This window comes from Hippopotamus amphibius, chromosome 5 (genome assembly GCF_030028045.1).
Source record: "Hippopotamus amphibius kiboko isolate mHipAmp2 chromosome 5, mHipAmp2.hap2, whole genome shotgun sequence".
Classification (NCBI taxonomy): Eukaryota; Metazoa; Chordata; class Mammalia; order Artiodactyla; family Hippopotamidae; genus Hippopotamus; species Hippopotamus amphibius.
The window spans coordinates 174,079,044-174,103,774 of NC_080190.1; the positions used below are offsets into that span (position 1 = coordinate 174,079,044).

Here is a 24,731-nt window from a genome sequence, read left to right on the forward strand (position 1 = left end):
ACAGAAGCTTCTTCCTGCCAGCCTAGCACGGCGGTGTTGCTGGGGTGGGGGTGAGATTCAGGCATCCTCCCCACCCACATGGCCACCAACTGGCCAGCAGCTGCCCGTGCTGGGTTGTGGGGCTGGATGACTGGGCACAGTCCCAGAGGTGGTCGTGGCCAGTACATCTGAAGGGGTCCAGAGGCTGGATGTTTGAGCTGCCCTGAGGGCGGGGGCACATCTGGGCCAGCAGCAAGGGGGAGCTGGACTGAAGAGACTAAGGTAGGCCAGAGCTTAGGGGCATGGGGTAAGCCAGTGAGCACCTTAGGGCGAGGCTGGAGGCAAAGGTGGTCCTGCTGTTGGGGTGGCAGGGAGTGTCACTGTCACATGGAGGATGAGGCACCACATTCAGGGCCACAACCTCAGGAACCGCGTGGGGCAGGCAGTAGGAAGGCCCCAGGAGACATGGAGGGTGGCATATTCCTGGGGGCAGGGGAGCCATCTCAAGGACATCAGTTGGGTTCATACTTGAGATCATAGAAAGGACTTCCTTCCTCCACCCAGTCTGTCTTCTGACAGCCAGTTCTGTGCAATGACCGTTATTTTGTGTCGTTTCTTGCCTCATAACTGTGTATTTCACATTATTGTTTGTTTTTGTGGGTCTGCTGTTTTCAGTAGTACTGATTCCAGGACTGACCCTGACCCCAGGGTCAGTCGTTCTCCTGGGTTTTGCGTGTCCCTTCCCTGCTGCTCCAGCGTGGCATGGTAACCTCTAGCAGGAAGTTCTCAGCACTGTGAGTGTAGGGGGACAGTTCTGAGAGCTGTGTTCCAGGAGCAACCACACTTAATCTCGATGGAAATGATGTCAATTTTAATAGTTTATGTAAGTGGGAAGTAACCCTCATTCTAAGGATTATGGAGTAGGGTGTTTATGACAGAACTAGAGATCTTACCCCAAAACAGTGACAGGCTCAGGGCCGTCAACTTCCAAGTCAGACACTCTCTGGAGGCCAGAGAGTGGACTGTGGTAGGCAGAATTCCAAGAAGGCCCCTGAGGTTTCCTGCCCTGCACATGTGCCCTGCATAATTCCAGGACCATGAGTAGAATGGCTTTCACGCCCAGGACTGTGTTATGTCATAGGGCACAGCTGAGGAGGGATGTTGTCCTGGATGAGCCTGGCTTAATTAAGAGAGCCTAATTAAGGGTATATAAGGACAGTTCTCTTCCTGGAGGAAGGATGCAAAGCTCCAAAGAGATTCACACAAGGGAGGTTCTCCATTGCTGGGGGGCCGTGAGGCAGGACATGTGGGCAGCCTCTAGGACCTGACACGTCATAGCCAAAATGTTGAAAGGCAGAGAAAACTTCAAAAGTAACAAGATAAAGATAACTCATCACATATAAGAAAATAAGATTCACACCGAACTTCTCATCAGAAACAATGGAGGCCGGGAGACAATGGGATGACAAACTTGAGTCATTAAAAACTCAAGCAAGAATCCAATATTTTGGAAAATGATCTTTTGGAAATTAAGGTGGAATAAACACAGTCCAAAATAAACAAAGGAGACCTACCTTACGAGAAATACTAAAGAAAATTCTTCAAGTTGAAAGGGTGTCACATGAATGAGTCATTCAAGTCCAGCTGCCCAATGCCGCCGTGCTGTGCCCAGACTTGTGTACCACAAAGCTGTGGGTTAACAAGCAGGTGTTGTTTTAAGCTACTGCATTTGGAGCAGCCTATTACATAGCAGTGGACACTAGCACAGCCTACTTTGTGGAAGGAAACGCAGGAGCCAGTCATAAAAGTATCTGGGTTGCAAAGGAAATGGCATGTGCACTGTCTCAGGGCCAAGTCAGCCTTGAGACCTAGGATGGCAACTTTGCATGGATACACTTGAATCTTACGTTCTCAAATTCCCATGAGCCCCCTTCCTGGCAGAAGCACCCCCTCCCTCCTCGCTGGAGGAGCGGGCAGTGGCCTCCCCTGGGGCACAGAGGGCTGCCAACCACTGCTGCCACCATAGATGACGTGCCCCAACAGGACATCCAGTTCTCAGTCCTTGGACCCTGAACTGCCTTCCTGCCTTATTTTGACCAGAAGAACATGGTGGAAGTGACAGTGTTCCCATGCCAAGCCTTGACCTTGAGAGGCCTGGTAGAGGCGGGACTCCGGGAGCGACCCTCTCACTCTGGAGATTGGCCAAAGGGTGTACAGCACTCATTCATGGAGGTGTACTATGTCTTGGTAAGAAGAGTGGAACCTGTCCCCTCCCTGCCCTGCTCCACATCATGACAGCTCTGCTCCAAGAGGCTGTGGCCAAGAGCATGGGGCTCCCTTTGCCTGGCTCCAGCCGAGGGCAGAGGAACCTGGGAAAGACGAGGCCTTACCCGCAACACCCACCTGTGGGTTAGGGGTGGTCACCCCGGGAGGGGCTCCCACCCGCCCCCACTCCCCCAGACCCCACCCAGGGTGAGCGGCGGGGTGGAAGGACTAGTGGCTCCACAGGGATGCTGAGCAGGCTGCCTCTCCTTGGACGCTGTGTGGCGTCAGGGAGGACGGTAGAGATCCTAGTGGGGAGAAATTATTAAAGAGCTTGGGGGACTTCCCTGGTGGTCCAGTGGTTAAGACTCCATGCTTCCAATGTAAGGGGCATGGGTTCAGTCCCTGGTCAGGGAACTAAGATCCTGCATGCCGCACTGAGTGGCCAAAAAAATAAATAAACACGTTATCACAAACATGAAGGCTTAAAACAACAGACATTTATTCTCTTCCAGTTCTAAAGGCCAGAATTCCAAACTGAGCCTATGGGCTAAAATCAAGGTGTTAGCCAGAACAGTTCTGTCCAGGAGGTCCAGGGGAGAATTCATTCCTCGCTGTGTCCAGCGTCCAGCACTCCTTGGCGTGTGGCCTCGTCATTCCAGTCTCTGCCCCCAAGCTCACCTCCTCCTCCTTCTCTGCTTCCTCCTTAAAAGGACACTTGTGATGACATGTAGGCTCACCTGGGTTCTCCAGGACACTCTCTCCTTCTCAAGACCCTTAGCTTAATCATGTCGGCAGAGTTCCTTTTGCCGTAGAAGGGGACATTCACAGCTCTCAGGGATCAGGACCCAGCTATTCTGCAGCCGGTCACACTGGCTGGCCGCGGGGCAGACTCGACAGTGTTCCCCAGCCGCACCTGATTCACCAGCAATGGCTGCACATCACTGGCTCAGGGGCTGAAACACGACCTTCGCCCAGTCGGTGGCTTCACCCTAAGCTATGCTGACTCGGACGTGCCTCCCAGGCAGCCAGGCTTCAGTGTAAGGAGGGGGTGGGGGGCTGAGTAGTGACGTCAGGAGCTGCACACTGTGGAGGAACAAACTTCACAGAATTGCTGCAGACAAGCCACTAAGTAACTGACAGCAGTCAGTCCGAAGTGAGGCCGGCCCACCGTAACCCAGTGTCACTGCACCCGACCATGTAAATGTCCGGTTTCAGCAGACAGCCTGAGACGAGCGGAGAAGCAGGAGGGAACGGTGGCTGCCGTGGCAGGTGGTTGCCCTGCAAGGCCCCTCTGCCACTGCAAATACCCAGCCTGCAGCACCCGAGACCCACAACCTCGCTCGCACCCCTTCCAGCTGGAGGGGAAGTTATTCTGCCCCAAACCGACCCCTATTCTGCACACGGCTTTGCCCCCCCACCCCCAGCCGGCAGTCCCTCGGCCAGCACCTCCACCCGAGGCTTCCCGAGCGCCTTACCTCCCGCTGGGCAGCACTGCACACAAGGACCCACCTGAAAGCTGTTGACCCGTGCGATGAGCTCGTGGCCCCGGACCCACTGGTCTTCCCACACTCCCCATCAGCCTCACGGAACAGGGACCGTCCGTTGAAGGCCCCGCCATGCTGCCGCCTGCGCTGCTGAGATGCACCCGGGCCGTCTAGGGGGTCTGGGGTCCAGGGACAGGTTCACTGTGAAGTCATGAGGGCCTCAGCAAAGTGTTCACAGGATCACACATTTCATAACGTTTGCAAAAGTGCATAATTTAATCCCAGTCGGTTAACTCTGTGTCTTCCCACTGCAGCCTGCTCTGGGCCATCTCCTTCCTAGTGCACGGCCCGGAGAGCGCATCCTGAGCTCTGCTCAGGGAGGGTGAGTCAGGAGTAGCTTTAGTTCCAGGGGTTCCGGGGGAACAGTCACTTCCTGGTGTACGTCAGTTATTTCTGTCATTCTGGTGTAGAAGTGGCTGCTAGGGACACATCTGCCCCCCTGTGCTGCGTGTCACCACACATCAGGCTGATGGAATCGGCTAAGGAGGGTCGTCAATTCGAAAACTGAGAGCCCCCAAAGGCCCTGAAATCTTAGAGCTTGTATGTAAAAGAAATCTCATAGAGGTTTTCTCACATTTAACCATTCTAAAAACGTACACGATATTAGCTAAAGGCGCTGTTCCCTGAAAACAACTTTTCTCCTAAGCTATAACTAAGTTGTAAAAATAAACGTTCATTAAACATGTTAGAAAGGAGACGAAATTATCCTCTATACGTAGACGGCGACATCATGAAAGTGCCATCATCTTCAGAGGCCGTCAGATTCTGCGTCTGAAAAACGCAGGGGAAACGTTAAAGAAATATATCAGGAAGTTAACTGACAACATTATGTTTGTTTTCTGTGTTTTGTGATGTTTGTGATATTGGTCAACTTTAAAAATTTGTGTTGTGTGTTGGCATTTCTTTCCTCACTCTATTCACTTCATTTTGGATATATGATTTTGTCCTCTGTTTCTTGAAGAGGGCCCCGAGACTGCTGCCCTTCAGAAGATGTTTGCAAAGTTGCAGCGTCTGGGAAACTAGGTTTCAGAAGGGTCTCTACCATGCACCAATAAGAGTGGCTCACTGAACTGAAACTCTGTGTACAAACAAATACAGTTTACGCCAAACTCTTGCTTTCCTTCCAGGATCCTGGGTGCACACCAGGCAGAGGGACGGGGATCCCCCGTGAAAGCCCTGGGCCCTGAGTCTCCAGTGAGCTTCCCTGGTGAGCTTCCCTGGCATCGCACACACACTGTTGCAGCCTGTAGCTGGGGGGATGGAGTGTGTCCTGTGCGATTTCTCAGGAGAGGACTCTGGAAGCTGGTGCCTGGTTTCCTCTGACTTTGCCCCGCCAGCCTTTTCCCTTTGCTGATTTTGATTAACTTGCTTTCCCTTGAATCTTGGTCATGAGTACAATTATATGTGCTGAATTCTAGGAGTGCTAGTGTATCACGGGATCCAGGGCTGGCCTTGCAGATCCTCAACACGGCTCCCACGTTTGTATAAGCGTTAGGCCTCCAGGCCTGAATCCACCCATGTGTGTACCCTGTGGCTAGAACACAAGGGTCAGAGAACCAAGGGCTTCTCATTCCTGAACGGCCCACGTCCTAAACCGGAGATGCTGCCAGGTTGGAGATCTTAGTTCCCAGGGTCAGGGGACACAGTATGGTTTGGACTGATCTGGAAGGAGCAGCCACCTTCCGGTCGCTCTGGGCTCCTCAGGCCCAGAACCAGCATCAACCTGATTACCCTGAGCTTCTCAGGCCAACCACGCAGCGGGGGCAGGGCACGTGGGGGGCTTCCACCGGCACCCGTGGGCTACAGCAGTGCTCACCCAGGGAGGACACGAGCAGCCGGAGCCTGCGCCGCGGAGGGGAGGAGGCCTGCTCAGCCCAGCTGAAGAGCCGAGGCCAAGGGGAGCGAGGTGGCTCGCAGCGGAGGACGAGGACCGGCACGGCCTCGGACCGGGCACCGCGGCGCGGCCTCCTGCCCCCCCGCCCCCAGTGTTCTGGGAAATCACCACCTTGGAGGGGACGCTCCGCCTGGGACTTAGGCCCGAGACCACCACAGCACATCCACTCCACCTACTCTTCTCATGGCTTGACGCTGAACCGCTCCTACTGAGGGGCAGGGTCCATGTCCCCTCCCCTTGAGCCTGGCAGAACTGTGTGGCTGCCTCGACCCAGAGTCCGGCCAGAGTGCCACTATGTGACTTCTGAGGCTTACAACACCACGCACAGCCTCCTTGTCCTGTGAGGTCACCCTGGTGCCATGCTTCAAGGAAGCCCAGGCGGGACGGAGAGGTCACGTGCAGGTGCACTCCTTCACAGCCCCAGTGAGTCCTGGCCAACATCCAGCATCAACCGCCAAAGAGGTGAGGCAGGGAGCCTTCGGGACAATGCCGGCCACCATCTGCAGTGACTACAGACAGGGAAGCACTAAGTGCAAACTGCCCAGCTGAGCCTAGGACACCCCCAGAACCATAAGGTATAATAATGACCTGTTGGAGACAGTAGTGGGCCTCAGTTCCCTGCCCAGGCGTGAAGCGAGATCTCAGTTCCCTGCCCTGGGATTGAACCTGGGCTGCCTGGGTGAAAACCAGGAACCCCAACCACTAGTCCACCAGGGGTTAGTGGCCAGAAGCAGGGCTGCCCTGGCTCTTGTACCCTTTGACAACAAGAATTTTTCAAAGAGACTCAGCCTATAAAACAGACTCAGAGTTTATTGGGAGAGCACACAGAGGAGTTTATTTAAGAGAGAAGCAAAATCACACACCCAGGGAAGAAGATACGTGGGCATTCTCCCTAATGCTCCTCAATAGGCATGTGCATCTTTTAGTCAAGACGGATCCCGGCGCAAGGGAGATGGACAGCACGCGTTGCAGGAGAGCGCCCCCTCCCTTTCGGACACCCCAAGAGCCTTTCCGTGCGCGTGCGATGGGGGAGGACTCCTGTGACCTCAGGAGTGGCAGCTGTGGCGGCCTCCTCTCCTCACTGCAGCGGGACTCAGCTCCTCCGTGCTCCTGCCATTCACTTTCTCCTCGAAATGTCAGGGGAAGACAAGCTCCCACTTACTCAGCGTGACGAGTCCCAGCTGCTCAGCCCAAGGGCCCGTCTACCTCCTACCTCAATAATGTATTTCTTTTTTGTTATTTGAAGGCACTAAGCTATGCATCAAGAGACAAACAGACACACAACCCTATGCACTTCCCTTCTGGAAAGGGGGAGGGTTTCTTCCCTCTCAAGTGGAAAAAGGAGGCCCATTTTACTGCATGTGGGAGCTGGATTTAGTGGGAGAGTGCAAGAGGACCTGTGAGACAGGACGTGCAGGCTGTCCTGGGACACAGGCCTGTGCCCTTTGCTACGCCCCCATGAGCGTTGCAACCCTGTCAGTTCATCCTTCCCCATTCAAACCTGAAGCATGGGATCTGGTTTCCTACGCACTGCAGAGCTGCTGAATAATGCAGCTGGTGGGGAGGGGGGATGATGGTGGCCTTCACCACCAAAAAACAGGTACCTGGAAACAGGAGGCAGCTGGGGAGGAAAGCATCTCATTTCTCCCTCCTCTGGACCCCTCAACAACTCCAGGGGACTTGACTGACACAAGATGTTGGGACACACCAGGCCAGCAAATGCAAGAATAACTACAGCATGTCCGTAACACTGCAGGTTGCTAAGAATTATGTAAAAAAACCGTAACACCTATTCTTGGTGGGAAAGGAGTGAGAATGGAACTCTCATACTTACAGCCGTCAACCAGAAAGTCCCTACCTGGGGTTCCAACCCCCAAGCGCCTGGACACACAGCCACTGCCCACGGAGGGGCAGTAGCTGGGGACATCCTGGTACACCCACCCCATGAATACCAAGCAAAAAATTAGAGTTCCACAGGATTATTTGGACACATTTCATATTTTTTGAGTGATAAACGTAAAAGTGTGTATGAAATGATCCCATTTTTAACAACAAACAGCGTTCCAAAAGCCGCTATATGTCTGTACATGTACAACGGCAGCTATTTGTTGACGTGTATGTAATTGTGTGGAGAAAAACACGAGACCAGTTTCTAAGCTATGGCAGATGCGGAGAGAAGAACCAAGGCAACACAGAAAAGAACGTTAAGCCTGCTCTAGAAAACATGACCATGTGTATGTATGTACAATATAAACTATGGTTTGTTTTCTTCTTTAATGGACAACTGTGCAAACCAAGACGATAAAAACCAAGAGAACAGAGAATGTGTCTCAGCTTGGGAGAACGAATGCATTTACGACCATGGAGAAAGAGAAGCCATGCCGGCAGTCGCGGCTCCCACCCGCCAACCTCGAGGGAGACGCCAGGCGTCAAAGACAAGCAAAGGCACGCCGGCTGCGCGGGGTCCGAGCGGGGCCGGGTGGGAGGGGAGGGGGAGGGGAGACGGATGGGGGAGGGGAGGGGGAGGGGAGGCGGAGGGGGGAGGGGAGGCGGCAGGGGAGCGGAGGAGGTGGGGGCAGGCGGGGCGTGGGCGCAGTGGGAGGCCAGGGGCTGCGAATCCGCGAGCAGGCGTGCGCCGTAGGCGACCCGAGAGGTGTAGGGCGGGTGGCCCTGAGGGTCGTGAGAACAGCCCCCACGACAAACCGGGGGAGGGGGGCGTGGGGACACCACGCCCAGCGGACTCCACCCCTGGCAGCCGCGTGACAGCGATCCCCCACGGCCGCAGTCCTCCCTCCGCGAGGGCGCACCACCGCAGTCCGCGGGGCCCGGAAGAGACGAAAGCGGCGCTGCCGGGAACCCTGGGAGAACCAAAGGTCTCCCGGGCCGGAAGTGGGAGCCGGCGCTCCGGAAACCGCCGGCCTCGGGAGGTCGGGGGTGGGGCGTGAGGCCTGCCGGGAACTGTAGTTCTCCTGAGCGCGGAAGCGGGGCTGGCGGCCAGGCGGCATGGCGGGTCTGGAGCTCCTGTCGGACCAGGGCTACCGGGTGGACGGGCGGCGCGCCGGGGAGCTGCGCAAGATCCAGGCGCGGATGGGTGTATTCGCGCAGGCCGACGGCTCGGCTTACATCGAGCAGGGCAACACCAAGGCGCTGGCGGTGGTCTACGGGCCTCACGAGGCAAGTGGGCGCGCGAGCCGGGCTTCCTCCGGGGGTGGGTAGAGGAATCCGGCGGCGGCAGCTGCCGGGTGTGCGGGGCCGCCAGGCTGAAAAGAGGCCCGGGACGTGAGGCCGGCGCGCGCCTCCGTGTGGGGCCGCGGCCACAGCACGATGGTCCCTGTCTTCCTCTGCGGCCACTGTTCCGTGCGCCCCCCCCCCCCCCCTTTGCTATTATTAAAACCGCCAGGCGCGCTCCCACTCGCTCCCTCACCTCTCAGCTCTACTCCGACGTCATCCTCCGGGTGACACTCCCCAGACCACCTTACCCACCTGTCAAGTCCCCTCCCCTACACCCACACACTTCCTATCTTTCCTGCACTCGTCTCCCTAGACATCATCTTAACTAATTTCTCGCCGTCTGTCTCCCCATTGGAACATAAACTCCGTGAAGACAGGAACCGTAAACAAAACTGCCTGGGTTTGTTGCCACTCCAGCGCTGAGGGGCGGAAGTAAGCATGACATGCCGAGCAGAAAGGCTGAGGGTGCAGAAAATGGGGAGGGATTCCAAATGAGATTGAGGACTTTATAGAGCAAGGAAAAGATTTAGGATTTTTGTCACACGTGGTGGGAAGCCTTTGGAAGGTAAGTAGTATATGTATCCTGTAGAGGAGACAGAATCAGACTTGATATTTGTAAACAGACTCTGGTACAGACAGAGAATGGGTTGGGAGAGGATGAGTGAAGGATGGAAACAGGGAGGCCTGTTAGAAGACAGATGAGATCCAGAGGTGATGGTGGCTTAGAGACTTGCCCACTGGCCCTCCCTCAAGCTATGTTTTGGAGGTAAATAGTTGCTTGTTGAGATGCTGGAGGTAGAGGGAGGGGAGGAAGGGAGGCCAGGTCACAGGGCATGAGCCAGAGGAAGGTGCAGTGTGAGCTGGGAGTGGGCCTGGCTCACGTGTCCTCCGCCCTACCCCCTTCCAGATCCGAGGCTCCCGGGCGCGAGCCCTGCCTGACAGGGCCCTGGTGAACTGTCAGTACAGTTCTGCGACCTTCAGCACAGGTGAGCGCAAGCGGCGGCCACATGGGGACCGTAAGTCCTGTGAGATGGGCCTGCAGCTGCGTCAGACCTTTGAGGCAGCCATCCTTACACAGCTGCATCCACACTCCCAGATTGATATCTATGTGCAGGTGAGCAAGCAGCAGCCCTCAACCCGGGAGGGGAGAGAGAAGGAGGGTGTGGAGGGTGATGGGGGTTGGCGGTCAGCGGCCTAATGGAGTGATGTCACTGGGGGGGGGCTCCCTGCAGGTGCTGCAGGCAGATGGTGGGACCTACGCGGCTTGTGTGAATGCAGCCACACTGGCAGTGTTGGATGCCGGGATACCCATGCGGGACTTTGTGTGTGCCTGCTCAGCTGGCTTTGTGGATGGAACAGCCCTGGCAGACCTCAGCCATGTGGAGGAAGCAGCTGGTGGCCCCCAGCTTGCCCTGGCCCTGCTGCCAGCCTCAGGCCAGATCGCACTGCTTGAGATGGATGCCAGGCTGCATGAGGACCACCTGGAGCAAGTGCTAGAGGCCGCTGCCCGGGCTGCCCGAGATGTACACACCCTACTGGACCGTGTGGTCCGGCAGCATGTACAGGAGGCCTCTGTCTTGCTGGGGGACTGAGCACATGGCCACCCAGACCCAGAATAAAACCCACGCACGTTCCACAGTACTGTGATCTCTCCCCCAGCACTTCCCTGCCCTTGGAGCCTGGCCTGGTGCTGGCTCCAGGGGGCACTGAGGATGCTCTCCCACACATGAACTACATACCCCTTGCAGCCTCAGGATCCAAACACTGAAGGCGGGGAGGGGATGTCCCTGGGTGAAGAAAGCAGCTTGGGCCAGGAAGGGATCCCGGCAGCTGAGCAGTGAGATGTGGCCTGGTGTCACGAGTCATGCCCTGAGGCCGTGCAGCCAGCATTCTCAGCCCAGCACATCCAGGGTCCTGAGCACACGTGCTGAGGGAGAGCTCAGCTGCCTATGGGTATCCACCCCGGTGATGCAGGAGGCCATGTCCCACATCCCCTGGATTATGGGTTAGATTGAATGGTCTCTTTCACCCTAGGAACCCCTTGGGCCTGTCCTGTTTCTTACTTGGGCTCCAAAAGTACAGCAGACATATGATCTCGCCTGGAGTCTTCTCAGCTCCAATCCTTTCTCAGTCAGACACAGACACTGGCTGCTGCCCCACCACTGCATCTTCCTCTTCACACTCCCCTTTTCCACCTCCTGTCCTCATACCTGCCTGAGCCCTCACCACCAGGGCCTGCAGCCAGAACACTGGGGCTGCTTCTCCTCTAATAGCCCAGAAACCTCCTGGCCTGGACAGGGGTGCTCCCACTTTCTACTCAACACACCCCAGCTCCTTTGAGACCTCTTTGGCCAGTAGTATCATGCAGCTTCCCCCCGTGGCCATCTGACCCCAAAGACCCCGGTTCTGGGCACACGCTGTGAGTCCACTCGGCTGTTTTTGGTGGCCGAGATCCATAGGAATGCGCCGGCCAATGCCTTGGCCTCCCAGTCCACGGGAGCCCCCTCAGTTCCCACCGCGGCACTCAGACCTGTCATTGCCAGCGGCCGCACCTTCCGAGATCTGTGGGCCTCTATGCTCTGGTCGCTGCTTCCGGTTTTCCTCCCACCTGCCTTACCCATCATCCTTCTCTGATTGCCTTCGAACCGAGCCTTCTCGAGCGGCCGGTCGTTTTCACTGCCCGCCGGCGGCACGCGCCGCGGTCAGCCTCCCTGGAAGCCGCTGTCCCGCCACAGCGGCTCTGCTCTGCGCGTGCGCGGCGGCAGCGCAGGCGTGAGAAGAGGGACCGCGCACGCGCGGCGGCGCGAGGGCCGCCGGGACCGGAAGTGCGGGCGCGCGCGGAGCCCCGGGTCTGACGGCAGTGGCGCGCCGGGCCGGCGGCCGTAGCCGGCAGCGGGAGCGCGGCCCCGGAGCCGCCCGGCCCTACCATGGGTCTCCTGTCGGACCCGGTGCGCCGGCGCGCGCTCGCCCGCCTCGTGCTGCGCCTCAACGCGCCGCTCTGGTGAGAGCGGGGCCCCTCCGGCGGCTCACGCCCGCCCCTCCCGCCCTCCGGCATCGCCCGGGGCCTCAGGCCTGGGGCTCAGCTCTCCGGTCCAGGCCCCGGGCAGAGGTGGAGGCGGCGGGCCGGGTTCCAGGGCGCGCTGACGCTCAGGTGGCCCCTCCGTCCCTCTCCCTGCAGCGTGCTGAGCTACGTGGCGGGCGTCGCCTGGTTCCTGGCGCTGGCTTTCCCACCGCTGACCCAGCGCACTTACATGTCCGAGAACGCCATGGGCTCCACCATGGTGGAGGAGCAGTTTGCGGGCGGAGACCGTGCCCGGAGCTTTGCCCGGGACTTCGCTGCCCACCGCAGGAAGTCGGGGTGAGCGGCAGAGCCATGGGTACGGGGGCAGCAGTGCCAGTCAAGGCCAGAGAGCTCTGCTCAGAAGCGCTGTTCGTGTCTCCAGGGCTCTGCCAGCGGCTTGGCTGGAGCGGACGATGCGGTCCGTGGGGCTGGAGGTCTACACGCAGAGTTTCTCCCGGAAGCTGCCCTTTCCAGATGAGATCCACGAGCGCTATGTATTGTGGGGGAGGGGGTGCGCCTGCGACCAAAAAGCACTTGAGGGGGTGGCCTTGGGGCCAGGAAGCTCACTGGGGGCCGGCGGATGTCCTGGGGCCAGAGGATTCACCGGTGGGCCTTCTAGGGCGGAAAGGGGAGGGATTTCAGTCGTCTAGACTGCGGTCGTGCTGAGGCTTTGCCGATACTGCATGCAGATGGTGTCGGGCGTCAACGTGTATGGGATCCTTCGGGCGCCGCGCGCTGCCAGCACTGAGTCCCTGGTGCTCACCGTGCCCTGTGGCCCTGACTCTACCAACAGCCAGGCTGTGGGGCTGATGCTGGCACTTGCTGCCCACTTCCGGGGTGAGGCTCAGGGGCTACTGCTGGCAAGGGAGGGTGGGCCACCTCCTCAGGCCCTTCTGACCCTGATTTGGTCTCTAGGGCAGATTTACTGGGCCAAAGACATCATCTTCCTGGTGACAGAACACGACCTCTTGGGCACTGAGGCTTGGCTTGAAGCCTACCACGACGTCAATGTCACTGGTGGGTGCTCTTGCTCTGCCCTGGCTCCCTCAGGGCCACTGTCCTCACCAGCCCCTTATTGGCAGCTCATTCATCTGCTTCTACAGGTATGCAGTCCTCCCCTCTGCAGGGCCGGGCTGGGGCCATCCAGGCAGCCGTGGCCCTGGAGCTGAGCAGTGATGTGGTCACTAGCCTCGACGTGGCCGTGGAGGGGCTCAACGGACAGCTGCCCAACCTGGATCTGCTCAACCTCTTCCAGACATTCTGCCAGAAAGGGGGGCTGCTGTGTACACTGCAGGGCAAGGTAGGGCCACCTGCCTGGGGAGCACGGGGCCTGTGTGTAAGATTTATCTGACCTTGTCCTCAAACCCTCTTAAGCTGCAGCCCCAGGACTGGACGTCAGTAGACGGGCCACTGCAGAGCGTGCAGACGCTGCTGCTCATGGTTCTGCAGCAGGCTTCTGGCCGCCCCCGTGGCGCCCATGGCCTCTTCCTGCGCTACCGTGTGGAGGCTCTGACCCTCCGTGGCATCAATAGTTTCCGCCACTATAAGTATGACCTGGTGGCAGTGGGCAAGTAAGTGGTTTCTGGTCTTCCTTTGCAGGCTGGGGGCAGGGTAGTGGGTGTCTGGCCAGCCATGACCCCAGCCCTCACCTGCAGGGCTCTGGAGGGCATGTTCCGTAAACTCAACCACCTCCTGGAGCGGCTGCACCAGTCCTTCTTCTTCTACCTGCTCCCCGCACTCTCCCGCTTCGTCTCCATCGGCCTCTACATGCCTGCCGCCGGCTTTTTGCTCCTGGTCCTTGGTCTCAAGATATCCTCTGCCTCTTGCTGCCCATTTGTGGCCAGCCTCAGGTCCCCCCACTCTAGGCAGCGGAGAGCTCGCCACCCTCGGGGCAGGGGTGGGGAGTTGCCTGGGTCTGCCGCTGGCCAGAGCCCGTCACACATGTCGTTGGGGTCCTTGACTCAGCCACGCTCTGGAACTGTGGATGCAGCTGCACGAGGCCGGCGTGGGTCCTGAGGAGGCTGGGGTGGCCTCTGGGTCCAGTCCTCCCCTCCCCCCAACACAGGTGATGGTCCCCCACTCCTGCTGTTGGGCTGGGATTTTCGGGGTCCCAGGGCGTCGTTCCTGCTGCTACTCAGTCTCAGCTGGTGGGGGGATGGTGAGGATTCTTGGGACTCCCCTGGCCCTGGGATCTGTCTCCAAGTGCCCCTGTGCCCTGCAGGGCGTGGGGCTGGCCTCGCTTGTGGCACCCTTGCTGATCTCCCAGGCTGTGGGCCTGGCGCTCTACGTCCTGCCCGTGCTGGGTCAACACGTGGCCGCCCAGTACTTCCCCGTGGCCGAGGCCGAGGCCGTGGTACTGACGCTGCTGGCCGTCTATGCCGCCGGCCTGGCCCTTCCACACAGCACCCACCGGTGAGGAGCTGGGCTGGTGGACATGGGCAGGACACACCCTGGACGTGCAGGCAGCTGCCTCTGAGTCCCTTGCCCTGCAGGGTGGTGAGCACACAGGCGCCGGACAGGGGCTGGATGGCGCTGAAGCTGGTCGCCCTCATCTACCTGGCGCTGCAGCTGGCGTGCGTCACCCTCACCAACTTCTCCCTGGGCTTTCTGCTGGCTGCCACCATGGTGCCTGCTGCGGCCCTCACCCAGCCCTCTGGGCCCTGGTATGTGCTGCTCAGTGCCCACCACAAAGCTGCCGCGATGCACCCCCACCCCCAGGGCCGACGCCCCTCACCACAGACGTCAACCTCACACGACACTCCTCCTCCCTGGCTCGGTGCCTGTGCCCCCGCCTCAGAGCCCACCTTGACCTTGCTTCTCCACCCAGGCCACTCTGCGCTGCTCTGTTGCTGCTGACAAGCCCAGCATGTACCCTTCTGGGCAGCCTGTTCCTGTGGCGGGAGCTGCAGGAGGCACCGCTCTCACTGGCCGAGGGCTGGCAGCTCTTCCTGGCGGCGCTGGCCCAGGGCGTGCTGGAGCACCACACCTACGGCGCCCTGCTCTTTCCGCTGCTGGCTCTGGGCCTCTACCCCTGCTGGCTGCTCTTCTGGAACGTGCTCTTCTGGAAGTGACGAAGGCAGGTGGGAGGTCCCCACATGTCCCATATTCCTTTCTTTCTGGGAAATAAACAGTTTTGTTGCAGCCGCCCTTCACGCTCCCAGCCTGCTGTCTGCTGTGTCCATGGGGTCCCAAGGCCTGTGGCAAGAAACTGCCTGCAGGGCTTGCACCCTGCTCGGCCTCTTCTCGTCCCCTTACTGCGTGGCAGGAGCGAGGGCCCCGGCTGCAGCAGCCTTGGGAAGAGGGCCTTAGCTGGACTCTTGGGGTGTGGGAGTGGCACGCGCAGACTGGCCGCAGCCGCAGGTGCACTCTCCCAACCTCGGAGGCCTCCGCGCCTCGTGGTCCGGTGCTGTGTGAGGGGAGGCGCAGCAGGCAGCGCGTGGGGGCCCGACAGGAACTGAGACTCCCGGAGACCACAGCGCCGTCTTCAGCACGGGCGCTAAGGGGCAGAGGGGCTGGAGCTGGACCCCAGCAGAGGAGGCCCTGGGTGTGGAGAATGGCAGCCCAGCCAAGGCCAGAATCTTGACACGGGCTTGGGATGGAGCCGGAGGCGCTCCTGGCCCGGCTTCCTGGGACCAAACCGGCCCAGGCCAGGTGCCCGCGAGAGGTGGGGCAGGGGCAGAGCAGCGGAACCCACACAGCACCTCCCAGAGCAGACAGGCCATGGAACAGGGACGGCCCGAGTGCCAGGGAGGAGGGCACTGGTGGACTGAGACACAGAGAGGCTGCTGGTTGTACCAAGACCCCTGAAAGGAGCTGGGGTGTCCAGTGTCCATTCAGGAAGGGAGGAAAGCAAAGTGTGGCTTTCTGATGATGCCAGGGCTGCATGAGGCTGGGAGACCTTTCCTCACGGGATGGCCACAGTGGCCCTGCCAGGACCCCACAGGACAGTGAGACCGATGCAGCCTCCTCCAGGCCTCAGTGTCGGAAAGAAGGCAGACACGCACTGCCTAGAGCATCACTCGGGACCAGACTCCCTTCAGTACCACATCCTGCAATGGGGTGGCCTGGGCAGTCCCAAGGAGGAAGCTGCAGCCCCCGGGTCCTCTGCCCAGGCCTGCCTCTGTGGTGGGTCTCATCTTCCTGTGGGAGGCTCCCCTCAGCAGCGGAGGGTCCTTGAGTCCACAGTTGGCGAGGGCAGCACCCGGAGGGGTTTACTCTGGGGCCTCTCGCTGTTGAAGGGCATGTGCACTCTGTGTCCAGATTGTTGGGGATGGGGTGGGGCAAGGGTGCCGGAGACCCCACTGTGACTAGCATCCTGTCTTTGGTCTGCTTGTCTTCGAGTCACGTTCTCTGTTGAAAACACTGTGTAATACCTGAAGCTGGGAAAGAGTTGCAGCCCCCCACCCCCTGCACCCCCAGAAGTGCTTCCAGGCTGGCTTCTCTCGGGACTCTTCCCCTGTTAAGTTAGGCACCACTTGTCCGTGGGCTTCCTGTCTTCCAGGACACATAGAGATCTTTGTTCTGTTGTGGTCTCCTGTCCTCTCTGTCTTTGTGGATTGGCATCTAATACAAAATCCCTTGCAGGTATTTTACCTGTGCTTTGGCCTCATTCAGCCATTTTTAACTGGACTTAGGCAGTCACTTAAAACACAAATCATGAAAATACGTTACATCATGAAACATGCAAGTGGGGACAAGTTCTAAGGTCGTGAGTTGTTTGAGCTTGCCTGTGCAGAGCTCTACACAGGAGGTGGGAGGGAGCCATGGGAGCTTTAAAGCTGATTTGTTGGGAAAGCAAGATCTCTGCTCTGATTTTCATTGATGTCACCTGTGCAATACATCGAAAAAAGAGGGACTTCGCTGGTGGCACAGTGGTTAAGAATCCACCTGCCAATGTAGGGGACACAGGTTCAATCCCTGCTCCAGGAAGATCCCACATGCCGCGGAGCAGCTAAGCCCGTGTGCCACAACTACTGAGCCTGCGCTCTAGAGCCTGTGAGCCACAAATGCTGAGCCCGTGTGCCGCAACTACTGAAGGCCACACGCCTAGAGTCTGTGCTCTGCAACAAGAGAAGCCACCACATTGAGGAGCCCATGCTTGCCGCAACTAGAGAAAGCCCGTGTGCAGCAATGAAGACCTGACACAGCCAGTAAATAAATTAATTAAATTTAAAAAAAAAGAAAATGTCAGGCGGTAAAGATATAGACAAGATGTGCAAGGGATGAGTACAGGTCCTACAGGCTTTACTCAGGGTGTCTGCTGCTGGCTCCCAACATCCTTTCTACTTAGTCACGTAACCCTAATTTTGACATGAGCACAGGCCACCGTGAATAAAGACACTCCCAGACTCCGTGCAGCTAGGTGTGGTCAGGCCCCTAGGACGTGAGCAGACGCTTCAAGGCTGAATTCCATGCAGAGACCTCAAGCCGAATGGCCCTGCGTGCTGCTCCTCTCTCCCGCCTGCGGGGTGTGGAGTCTGAAGCACGCTGGGACTCACGCTGGGGGTGCAGGGAGATGGGGAGGGGCTCCCCGGCCCTCCAAAGCTCTTGCTAAACTGTGGTTAGCCCTTGCCCAGGGCTGCTAAACTGGGCTGCGTTTGCGATAAAGAAACAAATTCTACCGTGTTCAAGTCGTCATTTGTCCAGTCCTCGGCAGAGGAACTGCTGCTGAGTCCTGCTCACGTGGGGACACTGGGGCGGCGGCCGCAGGGGGTCTGCACGGGTGTGTGTCCACTGTGTGTCAGTAGGTGCTCCTTCCTCGCTCGCTTGCCTGCACCCCCAGCACAGCAGCTCCGAGGGCCGGGCCTTTGTCTTACTCCCTGCCTCTCTTCCAGCACAGCGCCAGGACAAGCAGAATACGCACAGTGTATTTCCGGAATGAAAGAAGGGAGGAATCAGAGGGAGCCCTTCTGGAGGTCCAGAGAAAAGCTCAGGGGGCGGGCCCGTTGGCTTCCACAGGGGCTGCTGGCGGGTGATACAGAGTGAGGGCCCGGGAGGTCCGAGCCAGGCAGGACCTACCTCAGGACACCTAGCAGCTTCCCCGCAACCATGCCCTCCTGCAATGGTCTGGCTGTCCCAGGTTTCCTCTGTGCTCTTCTCAGACCCTTTGCCAAGTCACTCCGCTCCCCCTGGGGTTTCAAGGCGGGGGCTCGGACGCTGCCCTGGAGACCTTTCTCTGTGAGCCGCTCCCGCAGGCTCCAGCTGCCTTCATGCCCTCATTCACGTCCTGTCTTCCATCCAGGCCCCTCTTCTGAGGCCACATCCTGTCCCCTCTGCCTCCTGGATGTGCTGTGGTCACCCTTAAGTCATCTCTTCCCAACCTGAACATCTCCCATCCCACATGCGCCTCCTCCCCTGGTGCCGTCACCCAATCCTGCACAAGGTGGGCCCCAGGATAAAATCAAACCTCCTTACCTTGCTCTCCAAGGCCTGCATGGCCAACTCCTGCCTAGTTCTTCAGAACATTTTTATTGCCCCACAAAGAAACCCTGTACCCCCTCCCCCCTCCTCTCCCAGCCCTGGCATCGTGAACCTACTTTCTGCCTCTACAGATTTGCCACATCTGGCCTTTCACGTGAAAGGATTCCCGCGATGCGCGGGTACCCCACCTGCAGGCACGTGTCCCAGGGCTCCCAGTGGAGGCCTGAAACCCTGCATAGAACGGAATCCTAGCTGTTTGCGTCTTCCACCCACAAATGTAATGCCTTTCCTGCCTAACCAAGCACTGTGACCATAACTTTTGCAGTTTGAGGTACGCCAGCAAAACTACCATGAATTTCTTTTTCCTTCACAGTTTTACAGATAGAAGATTGGTTCTTACTGTAGATCTTAGCAAACACCAGCATACAATTTTTTTTCTTTCCTTATTAAGTTGAGGACTTTTTTCACTTAAAGGAAGCACTTCATTTCACTTAAAGGCTTCTCTTTGATGTATCTGAATTGCAAGCATCGCGACTCTTGCACTTTGAAGCCATCCTTAAGCAAAATAAGGGTCACTTGAACACAAACACCATGATGCCTCCACAGTTGGCCTGATAACCCAGGTGGCTGCTAAGTGACTAACAGGCAGGATACGCTGGACAAAGGAATCATCCGTGTCCCAGGCAGGATGGAGGGGAGGGCGCAAGCCTTCAGCACTCTGCTCGCTGTGGGAAGTAGTAGCATGTTAGCAACAGTAAGGCTTCCAGGCTGTGAATACAGGACGTCCTTAGATTTATTTAGATCCTCTTTAATTTATTTTTTTAAGAACTTTTATTGAGAGACAGTTAACAGACAATAAGCAGCATATATTTAGAGTGTACAATTTGGTGTCCCAATCTCCCAATTCATTCCCCCCCAACCCTCCCCGCTTTCCCCACTTGGTGTCCATGTGTTTGTTCTCTACACCTGTGTCTCTATTTCTGCCTTGCATTTCCTCTTTCGTAGTTGTTAGCATTTGCCTTATGTATTGAGGGGCTCCTATATTGGGTGCATATATATTTATAATTGTTATCTCCTCTTCTTGGATGGATCCCTTGATCTTTATGTAATGTCCTTTCTTGTCTCTTGTAACATTTTTTATTTTAAAGTCTATTTTATCTGATGTGACTATTGCTACTCCAGCTTTCTTTTGATTTCCATTTGCATGGAATATCTTTTTCCATCCCCTCACTTTCCGTCTGTGTGGGTCTCTTGTAGACAGCATATATATGGGTCTTGTTTTTGTATCCATTCAGCCAGTCTGTTACTTTTGGTTGGTGCATTTAGTTCATTTACATGCAAGGTAATTATTGATATGTATGTTCCTATTACCATTTTCTTAATTGTTTTGTGTTTGTTTTTGTAGGTCCTTTTCTTCTCTTATGTATCCTGCTTAGAGAAGTTCCTTTAGCATTTGTTGTAGGGCTGGTTTGGTGGTGCTGAACTCTCTTAGCTGTTGCTTGTCTGTAAAGCTTTTGATTTCTCCATCGAATCTGAATGAGATCCTTGCTGGGTAGAGTATTCTTGGTTGTAGGTTCTTCCCTTTCATCACTTGAAATATATCATGCCACTCCCTTCTGGCTTGCAGAGTTTCTGCTGAGAAATCAGCTGTTAACCTTATGGGAGTTCCCTTGTATGTTATTTGTTGTTTTTCCCTTGTTGCTTTTAATAACATTTCTCTGTCTTTAATTTTTGTCAGTTTGACTTATGTATGTCTTGGCATGTTTCTCCTTGGGTTTATCCTGCCTGGGACTCTCTGTGCTTCCTGGACTTGCGTAGCTATTTCCTTTCCCACATTAGGGAAGTTTTCAACTATAATCTCTTCCAATATTTTTCTCGGGTCCTTCCTCTCTCTCTTCTCCTTCTGGGACCCCTATAATGCAAATGTTGGTGTGTTTAACATTGTCCCAGAGGTATCTTAGGCTGTCTTCAGTTCTTTTCATTCTTTTTTCCTTATTCTTTTCCGCATCAGTGATGATCACCATTCTGTCTTCCAGGTCACTTATTCGCCCTTCTGCCTCAGTTAATCTGCTATTTCTTCCTTCTAGTGTATTTTTCATTTCAGTTATTGTGTTGCATATCTCTGTTTGTTTGCTCTTTAATTCTTCTAGGTCTTTGGTAAACTTTTTGATCTTTGCATCCAGTCTTTTTTCAAAGTCCTGGATCATCTTCACCATCATTATTCTGAATTCTTTTTCTGTAAGGGTGCCTATCTCCTCTTCATTTAGTTGTTTTTCTGGTGTTTTAGCTTGTGCCTTCACCTGGTACAAAGTCTTTTGCCTTTTCATTTTCTCTATCTTTCTGTGGCTGTGGTTTTCAGTTCCACAAGATGAGCTACTGCTGATACTGCTGATACTGCTTGATACTGCTGTCTGCCCTCTTGTGGAGGAAGCTATCCTCCTCTTTCATTCTTTTTTTTTTTTTTTTTTGGCACATGGGCTTAGTTGCTCTGCGGCATGTGGGATCTTCCTGGAGCTGGGATTGAACCCGTGACCTCTGCATTGGCAGGTGGATTCTTAACCACTGTGCCACCTAGGAAGCCCCCTCCTCTTTAATTTCTTTCAGTAATGTTTGGTAATTTTCAGTGTACAAAGGTTGCACTTATTTGTTATTTTTTGATATACAATAAACTGCATATATTTAAAGTGTACAATTTGATATTTGTTTCTTATTAGTCATCTATTTTATACATATTAATGTATATATGGCAATCCCAATCTCCCAATTCATCCCACCCCAACCCCTGCACTTATTTGTCAAATTTATTCCTATATATTTGTTTGATGCTATTGTAAATATAATTATTTTCCTAATTTCATTTTCAATTTGTTCATTGATAGTGTTCAGAAATACAACTGATTTCTGTATATTGATCTTCAATCAAACTTGATGAACTCATTTATTACCTCTAATATCAATAGTTTGTGTGTATGTGTTCCTTAGGATTTCACAGTGGATCTTTGAACAACACGGGGTTAGGGGCACCGACCCCCTGCAAGGAAAATCCGCCTATAACTACACAGTTACCCTCCGTATCTGCAGTTCCACATCTTCAGATTCAACCAACTGCAGATAGGGTAGTACTGTCGTGTGTGTTTAGTGAAAAAAATCTGTGTACACGTGGACCTGCAGAGTTCAAACCATGTTGTTCATGGGTCATTTGTATGTAATTCATGTTATCTGCAAATATAATTCCATTTCTTCCTTTCAAATTTAGATGGCTTTGATTTCATGTTCCTGGCTAATTGCCCTGGATAGACCCTCTACATAATGCTGAATAGAAATGGCAAGGGCCAACATCCTTCTTTCTCCCAATCTTACTAGGAAAGTTTTCAGTCTTGCACCATTGAGTATATTAGCCATGAGGTTTCCATCGATGTCCTTTATCAGGTTGAGGAAGTTCCCCTGTATTCCTGTGTTTTTGAGGGTTTTATCATGAAAATGTGTTGGATTTTTTCAAATGCTTTTTCTGCATCTATTGTAATGATCATGTAGTCCTTTTCCCTTTATTACTATTGTGCGTTACATTGATTGATTTTTTTACATTGATTGATGTTTACATTGATTTATCTTTACATTCCTGAGATAAATCCCACTGGGAAAAAGATGTACTGCATTTTGCAAGCATTGGATTGAGTTTGCTAATATTTTATTGAGGATTTTTATATCTGTATTCATATAGGATATTGGCCTGTAGCTTTCTTTTTTTATGATGTTTTGTCTAGTTTTAGTATCAGGGTAATATTGATCTCAAATAATGTGTTGGGAAGTATTCCCTCATCTTATATTTTTTGGAAGAGGTTGTGAAGTGTTAGAGTTAAGTCTTCCTTAATTTTGGTAGAATGATAGTGAAGCCATCTCATCCTGGGCTTTTCTTTGTGGGAATTTTTTTGTTTTTGTGGGGAGGGGCGGTTTTTTGGCTGCATTGGGTCTTTGTTGCTGCTTGAGGGCTTTCTCTAGTAGTGGCGAGCAGGGGCCACTCTTCATTGTGGTGCGCAGGCTTCTCATTACAGTGGCTTCTCTTATTGCAGAGCACAGGCTCTAGTCACATGGGCTTCAGTAGTTGCAGGACATGAGCTCAGTAGTTGTGGTGCACAGGCTTAGTTGCTCTGCGGCATGTGGGATCTCTCCAGACCAGGGAGAGAACCCGTGTCCCCTGCATTGGTAGGTGGATTCTTAACCACTGCACCACCAGGGAAGTCCAGGTTTTTGTTTTTGTTTTTTAAGAACTTTTATTGAGATACATTTAACATACAATAAACTGCATGTATTTTGAGTGTACAATTTGGTATCCCAATCTCCCAATTCATTCCCAATTCATGTTTTTTTAAATTAATAATTCAATTTCTTTGTTATAGGTCTATTTATATTTTCTACTTTTTCTTGAGTCAATTTTAGCAGTTTGTATCTTTTTAGGAATTTGGCCATTTCATATAGGTCATCGATTTTGGGGGCATAAATTATTTATAGTTCTATTATAATCATTTTTATTTCAGTAAGGTTGGTAGTAATGTCACTTTTTTCACTTCTAATCTTAGCAATTTGAGTCTTCTCTTTTTATCTTAGTGAGTCAAGCAGGTGTGTCATTTTTGTTGATCATTTTAAAGAATCAACCTTTGGCTTAGTTTATTTTCTCTACTGTTTTTCTATTCTCTATTTCAATTGTTTCTGCTGTAATCTTTATTATTTCCTTCCTTCTACTTGCTTTGGGTTTAGATTGTTCTACTTTTTGTAGTTTTTAAAGTTAGAATGTGAGGTTATTTATTTAAGATCTTATTTTTTTAAATACAATCATTTAAAACTCTAAATTTCCCTCTCAGCACCTCTCTTGATGGTGCTAAGTTTTGGTATATTCTGTTTTTGTTTTCATTCATCTCAAAGTATTTACTACTTTTTGCTGTGATTTCCTCTTTGACTAATTGTTTATTTAGGAGTATGTTGTTTAATTTTCACATACTTGTGAATTTCCCTACTCTTCTTCTGTTATTCATTTCCAATTTCATTCTGTTGTAGTCAGAAAACATACTTTGTATGATTTCACTACTCTTAAATTTATTGCAACTTGTTTTATTGCCTAACATATAGTCTATCCTGAAGAATATTCCATGTGCACTTGGGAAGAACATGTATTCTTGTTGTGGGATGGAGTGTTCCATTGATGTCTATTAGGTCTAGATGGCTGACTGTGTTGTTCAAGTCTTCTCTTTCCTTGCTGATATTCTGCCTAGTTCTTCTAGCCATTACTGAAAGTGGGGTACTGAAGTCTCCAACTATGTTAAATTTTCTATTTCTCCTTTCAATTTTGTCCAATGTATTTATTTATTATTTATTTATTTATTTATTTATTTATTTATTTATTTATTTGCTGTGTTGGGTCTTCATTCCTGAGCAGGGTTTCTCTAGTTGTGGCGAGTGGAGGCTACTCTTCGTTGTGGTGTGCAGGCTTCTCATTGCATTGGCTTCTCTTGTTGTGGAACATGGGCTCTAGGTGTGCAGGCTTCAGTAGTTGTGGCACACAGGCTTAGTTGTTCCAAGGCATGTGGGATCTTCCTGGACCAGGGATCAAACCCATGTCCCCTGCATTAGCAGGTGGATTCTTAACCACTGTGTACTAGGGAAGTCCAATTCTATCCAGTTTTGCTTCATGTATTTACTGGCTCTATTAGACAAATACATCTTTGTAACTGTCATGTCTTCTTGATGAATTGATCCATTTTTCATTATAAAATGTCCTTCTTTAACTCTAGTATCAACATTTGTCTCAAAGTTTATATTGTCTGATATTAGTATAGCCTCTCTAGCTCTCTTTTGGTTACTGTTGGTGTGGTGTATATTTTCCCAAATTTTTATTTTCTATTTGTGTGTTTGAATATGAAGTGTTTCTTTTCTTTTTTATATATAAATTTTTATTTATTTATTTATTTATTTATTTATTTATTTATTTATTTATTTTGCTGTGTGCAGGCTTTCTTTTTAGTTGTGACGAGTGGGGGCTACTCTTCATTGTGGTGCGCAGGCTCCTCATTGCCGTGGCTTCTCTTGTTGCAGAGCACAGGCTCTAGGTGCGTGGGCTTCAGTAGTTGCAGCACATGGGCTCAATAGTTGTGGCCCACAGGCTCTAAAGCTCAGGCTCAATATTTGTGGCACACGGGCTTAGTTGCTCTGCGGCATGTGGGATCTTCCTGGTGCAGGGATCGAACCCATGTCCCCTGCATTGGCAGGTGGATTCTCAACCACTGCACCACCTAGGAAGCCCCTGAAGTGTGTTTCTTATAGGCATTATATAGTTGGATCATGA

At 53.4% G+C, this 24,731-nt stretch overlaps 2 protein-coding genes across 2 annotated transcripts; both read left to right on the top strand.

Moving 5' to 3' along the window:
- Nucleotides 1–8,630: 8,630 nt before the first annotated feature.
- EXOSC4 (exosome component 4) lies at nt 8,631–10,547 on the top strand. Its single transcript, XM_057736889.1, has 3 exons — nt 8,631–8,856; nt 9,821–10,027; nt 10,146–10,547. The coding sequence occupies exons 1-3, from the start codon at nt 8,686–8,688 to the stop codon at nt 10,503–10,505; spliced, it is 738 nt and encodes a 245-aa protein (XP_057592872.1). The 5' UTR covers nt 8,631–8,685; the 3' UTR covers nt 10,506–10,547.
- Nucleotides 10,548–11,713: 1,166 nt separating this feature from the next.
- Nucleotides 11,714–15,121, top strand: GPAA1 (glycosylphosphatidylinositol anchor attachment 1). The gene is made up of 12 exons (XM_057736812.1): nt 11,714–11,914; nt 12,092–12,271; nt 12,357–12,468; nt 12,664–12,811; nt 12,890–12,991; nt 13,078–13,274; nt 13,349–13,545; nt 13,630–13,783; nt 13,944–14,039; nt 14,196–14,386; nt 14,467–14,637; nt 14,802–15,121. The coding sequence occupies exons 1-12, from the start codon at nt 11,841–11,843 to the stop codon at nt 15,043–15,045; spliced, it is 1,866 nt and encodes a 621-aa protein (XP_057592795.1). The 5' UTR covers nt 11,714–11,840; the 3' UTR covers nt 15,046–15,121.
- Nucleotides 15,122–24,731: the final 9,610 nt, after the last annotated feature.

What these genes read in the sequence shown, in the direction of transcription:
- EXOSC4 (XM_057736889.1), top strand. Translation starts at nt 8,686, where the DNA reads ATGGCGGGTCTGGAGCTCCTGTCGGACCAGGGCTACCGGGTGGACGGG. An exon ending in TGGTCTACGGGCCTCACGAG is followed by an intron (nt 8,857 to 9,820) that starts GCAAGTGGGCGC and finishes ACCCCCTTCCAG; the next exon opens with ATCCGAGGCTCCCGGGCGCG. An exon ending in AGATTGATATCTATGTGCAG is followed by an intron (nt 10,028 to 10,145) that starts GTGAGCAAGCAG and finishes GGCTCCCTGCAG; the next exon opens with GTGCTGCAGGCAGATGGTGG.
- GPAA1 (XM_057736812.1), top strand. Translation starts at nt 11,841, where the DNA reads ATGGGTCTCCTGTCGGACCCGGTGCGCCGGCGCGCGCTCGCCCGCCTC. An exon ending in TGTGTACACTGCAGGGCAAG is followed by an intron (nt 13,275 to 13,348) that starts GTAGGGCCACCT and finishes AACCCTCTTAAG; the next exon opens with CTGCAGCCCCAGGACTGGAC. An exon ending in ACCCAGCCCTCTGGGCCCTG is followed by an intron (nt 14,638 to 14,801) that starts GTATGTGCTGCT and finishes TTCTCCACCCAG; the next exon opens with GCCACTCTGCGCTGCTCTGT.